This window comes from Lottia gigantea (assembly GCF_000327385.1).
Source record: "Lottia gigantea unplaced genomic scaffold LOTGIsca_44, whole genome shotgun sequence".
Lineage (NCBI taxonomy): Eukaryota > Metazoa > Mollusca > Gastropoda > Lottiidae > Lottia > Lottia gigantea.
Genome location: NW_008709540.1, coordinates 995,413 through 1,005,320, shown reverse-complemented (window position 1 = coordinate 1,005,320; position 9,908 = coordinate 995,413). Strand labels below are relative to the sequence as shown.

Here is a 9,908-nt window from a genome sequence, read left to right as displayed (position 1 = left end):
GTTATAAAGATCATATTATTTTTTATTAACTCTCGTCTAATTGGCTGTTAGTTTCTTCTTGCCTGTCAATCAGCTTCAAGCTTATTAATATTTATGAGTGTCTTGTTCATTCAGTGTGTCTATCATTCAACATGGTTGGTCAAATCAAATGTGAGTTAAGGAATACAAGATATATACTTCGTAGATATGAAGACAAGAACTCTGTATTTTCTCTTAGAAGCAGTTGGCCAACTACTGTAAACAAAGCTTGTCATAGCCTGAAATGCCCGTTGAATTCCAAGTGTGTACAATTGAACAGAACAGCTGTTCGATGTCAACTGGCTGGATGTGGGATTCCAGATCTAAGTTACAGTGTAACAACACTTGAAGCTGTAGCATACGACAGAAACTCCAACAGAAAGTATATCTGTTCACCACACACTGGGCAATGGGAACAAAATGACTTACAACCAATTCCACATCAGGAAGAAGAAAGCTAACAATATTTTCAATTTGTTGCTTTGGATTTCAGGTTTGCAGTTTAGCTTGTGGACTTTATATTAAGACCAATCAAAATTCTTACAAATATTTTTGATTACTTTTATGTATGATGACGTACTGAATAAAACATTCCCAAAAACTATAATTAATGTTAAATGTTCCCAAAACCACTCCTATTTAAGTAAAAATTTACATTAAATGGCCAGACGTCATTGTAAAATACTGTGATTTCCACTGATTTTGAAATTAGGCATTTAAATTACGTTTTTTTCCAGGATGTGATCCATTGCCTTTATTGGTGATCAAGCAGTAGCAGCTCAATCAAACAACTGAATTGTATCAATAAACCATTTATCTCTTGTGTGTTCTTAATAAGCATTAATGTATATATAGTTTGCCCATCACTTCTTCTCATTATGTGCCTGAGGACGACGGGGGAAACACGTCGAAATGTTGCATAAAACTTTAACCAGTGATTGTTGTGTGCTATATATCGTACTCACAATTGTTAAATGCCATTCAAAGACTTTAACTGAATTGTAGTTTTACTGAAAATTATCAAATATCACTCATTTTTAGGCCATACCAATATTTTTTTCTGTTCTTCAAAATTTCTTGAAAAAAAAAAGGCTATGAGCGAACAAAATTTTTTTATCCATAGAAAAAAAAGTAATCTAATAGTTAGTAAGTCATTGATTTTGATTTTACTTTTAAAAATCATTTGTAGGCCTTCTATAAACTTTATTACATTGCAAAGAATAATACATGTTGTCTTTGATGGTTGGAACTTGAAAAAAAGAGAGATCAATATGAAAATTGAATTTTATGCTGGTTACAATTTGTTTTTGGTGCTTCATTTATCTCATCGATTGCCTGAATACCTGAAAATTACAAAATACAATATTTGTTTTAAATAAGCCTTGAATATGGTTTTGTTTTATTGTAAATTTTGGTCTAACAAAGGAAATAAATCTAGGTGCCTCTAATTTTTATATAATTAAAATAAAAAATGATAGGCCTGCAGTTTTGAAATCCAGGCAAAAATTCAGGTGGAAAAAATGTTGAATTCAAAATTAGATTTCATAAGAAAAAAAAAAAAAATATATCTGAAATATTCACTGAACAACCATCTGGCTTTGTTTACATGTAGAGATAGCCTTGACCTTCAGCATGATCAGGTGCGTTCGATATTCAATAGCGAGTAGAATACGTTCTACTGATAAGAACACGCTCTTACTGTGGCCAGAACTCACTTCACTTCAGTCATAGAGGGCTCCATTTTGTCACTTCTGATTGTTTTTTTTTCTCCTATTTAAAATGTTTAAACATGTACAGACTAAGTACTAAGTTTTTGTTTTTATAACTTGATCAAATATTGATAAGTAATATCTTTGATTGAATAATCATAAAAATATCAACATTCCACAAATGAATGAACAGAATGAAACAGTTCAACTCATTAATTTTAAAGGTATACTACCTCTTAAGATGATCAAAAAAATTCAAAAATTTAAAACTTGGCCAAAATTAGTCTTTGTTCATCAAAAGACTTACCTGGTGTCATAGCTAAACAATAGAATCATCTATAAACTAATAAATCTATAAAACTAAGTAATATTCCATTTAACTGTGTAATTTTGAAACATGGCTAGAAGTGTTTTTCAATAATTATTTACTTGATTGGAAATAGCATGTTATAAAGAGATTCTCTTTTTAGTCATGGCACCTGGTAAGTCCAACTGATCAATACATACTGTTATCAGAGGCATTGAAAATTTTTCTCAGGCCATTTGAAATCAATTGGCTTTTAGGGGCCCATGCCTGCCCACCTCAAAGGGCCTCTCATTTTTGGCCTCATCCTCAGGAACTTTCTTGAAAGGTCTCTGACTCTCAAATTTGAGACTATAAATTTTAAGTCTATACTAAAAGGTAATGTTCCTTTAAAGAATATTCTTGACAAAGTCAGTTTGTCATTTGAAGAATTTTCTGAAAAAGAGTCACAAAATTGAATTGTTTGGTAGGACATCATTTGAATTAATGTTAGAGTTTATTAAAGATTATTCTTGACAAGTTCAGATTGTTATTCCAAGAAATATTATTATCAAAGTCACAGTCGTCAACAGCCACGTATCTAAGAGGTAAGTTAAAGATTGCTCAGTGACTATAGATTTTGAATTGTTATATCAATTTTATGGACTTAAACTTAAACCAGATCGTTTTGAATAATTTTAGTCTTTAAATGGCATTTAGTAAATGTAAGAACAATACATATCACTGGTTAAAGTTTTATGAAAAATTTCAATTACTTATTATTAAGAAACATGAGAAACATGGTATTTCTATATCACTCTACAATTGATGTATTGAGCACTATTTTAACAGTGATATTTCTATATCGCTCTACAATTGATGTATTGAGCACTATTTTAGCAGTGGTATTTCTATATCTCTACAATTGATGTATTGAGCACTATTTTAACAGTGATATTTCTATATCACTCTACAATTGATGTATTGAGCACTATTTTAACAGTGATATTTCTATATCGCTCTACAATTAATGTATTGAGCACTATTTTAGCAGTGGTATTTCTATATCACTCTACAATTGATGTATTGAGCACTATTTTAACAGTGGTATTTGGTGTTAGCCATGTTCTTTGTTGACGATGAAGTCATCATGGTTTTTTAGTTTGTTAATTTCTTAAAGACTTTAGGCCTCTGTTTATATGTTCATCTGTAAGGTTCTTCTGGCTTAGGTTAATAACAATTTAGATTAGGAATTCATTCTTTTGGTTGTGTTGATAAATTTTTTGAATGGTTTTTCCATCTTATTAGGTTGTTGAATTTGGTCTGTTGTGAGTTATTGATTTTTTGGCCAAGATGGTTATTGGACTTCTCTTGCTTGGTTCTCAAGTTCGGTTGATTTTCACTTCTTGACATAGCTGTTCAAATTTTGATGGCGAGATGTTGTTTTTGGTTCCAATGGTGCTGGATTTTTTCCTTTACAAGGGCATGACTTGCTCTTTCTAGAATCTTAATAGCTGCTGAAGATTGAACAGGGATGATGGGGGAAACATGTCGAAATGTATAAAACTTAAACCAGTGATTGTTGTTTCATAAAGCTGTGTCTATATTCTTGAATAATTGTTACAAAGACCATCATAGTTAAACAGAGGTGAAATTTACATGGATGACAATTTATCAACTTGCTTTATTTAATGAAAAAAATAAACGATTTACATTTAATTTTCAGAAATTTTCAAAACTACACTCAAGTGATGCTGATGATAAAGTTGCAGAATGTTTGGATAATACTGACAATGATGGTGTTGCTAGATCTGGGTTTTGTAAATGGTACTAACCAAAACACTCCACCTAGTTTGAGTAATATGTGTATGAAGAACTCTGACAGTTTGTCAGATAAAGTCCATCCATCACAAAGAGCTCCTAAATATATATACCATGTGCTGTATGTCAACAGTCTGTTTGAATGTGTACATGAGTGTCTTGCTCATTCAGAGTGTCTATCATTCAACATGGTTGGTCAAATCAAATGTGAGTTAAGGTATATCAGATCTGCAGTTGGTAGATATGAAGACAAGAACTCTGTATATTCTCTTAGAAGCAGTTGGCCAACTACTGTAAACAAAGCTTGTCATAGTCTGAAATGCCCGTTGAAATCCAAGTGTGTACAAATGAACAGAACAGCTGTTCGATGTCAACTGGCTGGATGTGGGATTCCAGATCTAAGTTACAATGTAACAACACTTGAAGCTGTAGCATACGACAGAAACTCCAACAGAAAGTATATCTGTTCACCATACACTGGGCAATGGGAAGAAAATGGCTTCTACTGATAGAAAACTTACAACCAATTCCACATCAGAAAGAAGAAAGCTGTTGTTTAATCAGATCAATCAAATTCTTTTCTCCCAGGGGTGTATCTAGGAAATGCCTGAGAGGGGAGGGATGGGGGTAAAAATGAAAGGTGTCTTTCTGGGCCATGAGAAGCATTTAGAGGACTACCGTATATATCACGATACGACATGCCATGATACTAATGTTGAAACGGTTAATCAGTGAACCAATTTCGGGTAGTATTTCACGGCTAACCCAGTCTGATTTGAGATAATCGGTTAACTGTCAATTTTATAAGGAGTAAAAAGAGAGCAATTTTGATAGAAAATTCGTCACTGTATGAGTCTTTAAGCTGTTTTCTTTAGTAAATAAACATCTTTATTGATTGAATAATTGAGATTAATAAATCAAGATAGGGTATCAATTATCTAAACACTAACGGGTTGCAAGAATTGTGGTCAAGATTATCAAGCCTCTTTTTTTTTATATACGTTCAATTAATTACTCGTTCTGGATAATCGCGTCACGATGGTCTTAGTTTGTAGACAGTTGCTGTGTGCACCGTTATGTTACTTAGGTTAAACAAATAAGCACTGTAGCACTGTAATCATTATCAGATGTTCGGCACGCGCCACGGTTCATTGAATCTTGATATTATTTTTATTGTATTGCAGAAATGTGTTTTAATAATTTATTATTTTTATTATTTCAATTGAGTACAAGCTGCTTAGAATAAAACAGTTATAAAGATCATATTATTTTTTATTAACTCTCGTCTAATTGGCTGTTAGTTTCGTCTTGCCTGTCAATCAGCTTCAAGCTTATTAATATTCACGAGTACGGATTCATTGAGACAATTGTTTTATACCAGTTGTGGAACCAGTACACTGATTCGCAGCGACTTCAATGAGGTACACTCATTACACTGACCCCCGCAACTGGTATAAAAACCTTTGATCTGTTAGAGACTGTAGCAATGAGTGACAATGGCACCAGTCTGTATGAACTCTGCCAGGCCCGCTCTTAATCTTACATTGAAGAAGATCCTTCAATGGGTTGTTTGGTATCTGTTGATTTGTACCGACAATTCACGGGGAACTAGCCAAAATCTTCATGGGTACTCATTTACACTTACTCTAGTTGAGTTAACGGTGAGTTACCGCTCCAAATGCGGTTTTTGACTCCTTTCATAATCTGTAGTAATTAACCAGGATTAACCGGGTAACAAACGGTTTACCCGGTTCGTAAAATTTATTAACTGTTTCAACACTACACGATACCTGTATCGTATTGCGATGTTGTGTATCAAGACTTGGTGATACATTTTAAAGTGCATTTTTATATCACATCACAGTTATAAAGTTATGAACTACTATGAAGATAAAATGTTAATTTTTATCCCATTACCTCACATCACGATATGAATCGCATCGTGACCCTTATATCGTGATACGCATTGTATCGTGACATGATTGACGATACCCAGCACTACTAAAAACACCACTGTATTTTCCTAAAACATGATAATTTAATGTTGTTATCAATTGTTCCCAAAACCACATCATAGTAAAATTTGCATTAAATGGTTATTATGTCATTGTAAAATACTGTGATCTCCACTGATTCTGTATCAGGTATTTAATTTGATCAAATATCACTAATTATTGTTAAATGTTCCCAAAACCACTCACATCTAAGTAAAAATTTGCATTGATGCATGCAACCAAGATTAGGACCTACAGCCACCACTTTATTGACAAAATTAGGCAAATGATGTTAAGATTTTCCAACTATAGCCCATCCATTAAGAGACTGTAACAGCTGTTTATCGTATCTGATATAATTATAAGCTAAGCAGATATATATTTGCTCATCCAGGTCTAATTCAAAACAATAACTGTCCAGTCCAATTTATTTTCATGTACCGGTATCTAAAGTAGTTATCAATACAATGTAAGTTCAGTTTCTATAGTTTCTATTACTTAATCTACCTAATGGGGCCCTCACACCATAGCCATCACTTGTTGTGTATGAGTGTGAACAATGAAAGTGGTGATGAGTTCTGAATGCAACTCACAACTCAGTAGCATGAGAGATACGTTAGACTGTTATTCTTATTGACAACAATACACAAGACGTGATCACTATGTAATGAGGGCCCCCTGTTTTGTAGCAGATCTGGATGAGTAAAAATATGCTTGTTAGATTGTACACCAACATAAAAAAACAGCCTACCTAGTGTTGGACATCACTAATATCATTCTTATTATCTACATAGAGAAAAAACAATACATATATCATTTTATATAAAATAAAGTGTTTAAATAGCATTTAGCAATTGTAGGTATAATATAGACACAGCTTTATAGAACAACAAACACTGGTTAAAGTTTTATACAACCTTTCGACATGTTTCCATTCTGTATCAAAACGTTGCATAAAACTTTAATCAGTGATTTTTGTTACATAAAGCTGTGTCTATATACTGTATAAAATAATCTATAGAAAATGAGAAGTCAGAAGATATGATTGGAAATAGTTTGATTTCAAAAGAATTCAAGTAAATTAATCTTGGCATGTGTATATTATATCTAGGAAGTACTAGCCAACTATTTAATACAAGAAAGTACTAACTTAATACAAGAAAGTACTTACTTAATACAAGAAAGTACTTACTCAATACAAGAAAGTACTAGCTTAATACAAGAAAGTACTTACTTAATACAAGAAAGTACTAACTTAATACAAGAAAGTACTTACTTAATACAAGAAAGTACTTACTCAATACAAGAAAGTACCAATTTAATACAAGAAAGTACTAGCTTAATACAAGAAAGTACTAGCTTAATACAAGAAAATACTAGCTTATTACAAGAAAGTAATAACTTAATACACGAAAGTACTAGCTTAATACAAGAAAATACTAGCTTAATACAAGAAAGTACTAACTTAATACAAGAAAGTACTAACTTAATACAAGAAAGTACTAGGTCAATACAAGAAAGCACTAACCTAATACAAGAAAGCACTAACCTAATACAAGAAAGCACTAACTCAATACAAGGAAGTACTAACTTAATACAAGAAAGTACTAACTTAATACAAGAAAGTACTAACTTAATACAAGAAAGTACTAACCTAATACAAGAAAGTACTAACTTAATACAAGAAAGTACTTACTTAATACAAGAAAGTACTAACTTAATACAAGAAAGTACTAGGTCAATACAAGAAAGCACTAACCTAATACAAGAAAGCACTAACTTAATACAAGAAAGTACTAACTTAATACAAGAAAGTACTAACTTAATACAAGAAAGTACTAACTTAATACAAGAAAGTACTTAGGCCCTTGTGATTTAGTCATAAAAAGCAGAGTTTTAGCTGAATTACAGGAACAAAACTCGTCTGATTGAAAATTGGAATGGTGCAAAAGCAAATTGATGCTATCAGTATGCCCAATACACATAAAATTTTTAGAAAAACCTCTTCACAACCCCTTTAATACAAGAAAATACTTAAATCTTGTAAATGCTCAGAATTCACAGTACACTAATCAAGTTATAATTAGTCCAATAAAATTTAATAGAAATATACCTGTTTCAGATTAGAAATAAGAAAATAATAACAGTGATAAAAAAAAACTATAATAATCAGTGAACAGCTGGGACAATCAATTATTTCAATCTAAAAAACTTATACATCTAATAGATCTGACTTCTAACCTTGATAATATTTCAACAGGTCATGCTTGCTCTTGAAAGACACTTGCTATAGAGGCTGTATCTGAACTGAGATGGTGTGTTCTTAAACTAACATAACACAGACAACTACTTTCAAAATGCTTAAAGGCACAAAGTTATATAGAGGTTTAAATGTGTATCAGGGCCATTAATGGCTTCTATTTGCATCATTTCGATTTACCGTCAGATGTCTGTGGTTCCTGTAATTATAGAAAAGCTTCACTCTCGGATATAACTCAAGAAAAAGCTGCTAATAACTGAGTATATTTGCGATAGCTATGTCATAAAGCACTTGGTTTAAGTGGAAGTTTTAAACATACATCTTACTGAAAATTGGAATGGTGCAAATTGATGCTATCATTTCCCCTAATACACATAAAAAGTTTAGATAACCTTGCGATCCCTTTAAGTGGCTGAAGCATGTGAAAAATATTTAAAAATTATTCAGCTGTGAAATTATGAAAATGATGAAGATGATTTGGTGAAAAATAATTCCAGAAAATCAGAGAAATACCTTGATTGAATCTTTAATTAATTATGTCAGCCAAACAGACACACTGCATATTTCAAATTCCAATCTATCATGTATATAATATGTCAACAATGCCAGTCAGATACAAAAAGATATTTTTCTTATTATTTTTAACACAATGGAGTGTGATTTTATGTCAGTTTTTTTAGTTTACTGTGTGTTTTTTTAAACAAGATTAAAGGAAGTTTATTGCATAAAATAAAACACAACTAAAAACTATCTTATGTTTTTATCTGATATTAATTATAACAAATAACACCCTTCATAAATCAAACAATATTTTTAAAATTCAAAGCTGACAGTTATTCATAATCAAATAAACAGTTTCTTTGTGTAGTCTCATATGTCATCTGTTTTATTATATGTAAAATTTGATCAAAGATAATTCAGAAAAATTTATTTTTTATTTGATTATCTATTATATATATTAAAAAGTAAATTCATAACTTTTTAAAATTTTACAGTTTTTACACTGTTTAGTTTAATTTTATTTTTAACTTATGAATGAAAATTTTTGAGTTTGATTTGTTATATATCATACTTGCCATCAAAAATTCTAAAGCATTGTTTCTGAAAAGCATCAGGCAAATCTTCAACTTCAACTTTTTACAGTCACAGTGAATAGTAATGTTTTTTTTAACTACCTAATGAATGAAAGTTTGAGTTTGTTTTGTTATATATTATATTAGCAATTGAAAGCACATCTTCATTTAATTGCATGAATACAGTCTGACATCTAAAGGATTTATAAAATGCATGCTACTGCAAAGGTTACATCTTTCAATAACAGTACGGTAGTTGATTTGCATCAAAGTGGGACCTTTCCATCAAAATTTGATGAGTTTTCCCATTATTGCTGAAATCATATTGGATCTTCAGAGCAATCAAATTCGAGAAAATCTAATTATTCAAAGACTATTAATATTTCATGAAAACTATCAAAAAAATATGTAGATTACCATAAATAATCAAGATGTCACAAACATGGTGGATCATGTTGACTGGCAGCTTAACACCTGATAGAACTCTGCAATCAGTTTTGGTTTCTCAGTTAACAATGTCAACTATCATACAGACAATATCACTGGTATTAAGATTATATATTTATTATTTCAATAATCCCTTTGTTTGTATTTGTAATTTAATGCTATGTTTTTTTATCTTATCTATTTACCTATCTATAAAATATATATCTACTTATTTGTTCAACCTGTGCTTTGGTCTACTAATAAATACAGATGCTTTAAGACTATTATTTTTTTTAATTATTTTAAACATTTTGTTGGTAAAAA

General features: G+C 31.1%; 1 protein-coding gene across 1 annotated transcript; it reads right to left on the bottom strand.

Annotated features, from left to right (window-relative positions):
- Nucleotides 1-7,118: 7,118 nt before the first annotated feature.
- LOTGIDRAFT_123536 (hypothetical protein) lies at nucleotides 7,119-7,682 on the bottom strand (the record flags this gene model as incomplete). The annotated part of the gene is made up of 2 exons (XM_009060746.1): nucleotides 7,119-7,499; nucleotides 7,539-7,682. Coding segments are annotated over 2 exons (525 nt in total), but the record flags the coding sequence as incomplete, so codon positions are not given.
- Between the last annotated feature and the right edge of the window lie 2,226 nt (nucleotides 7,683-9,908).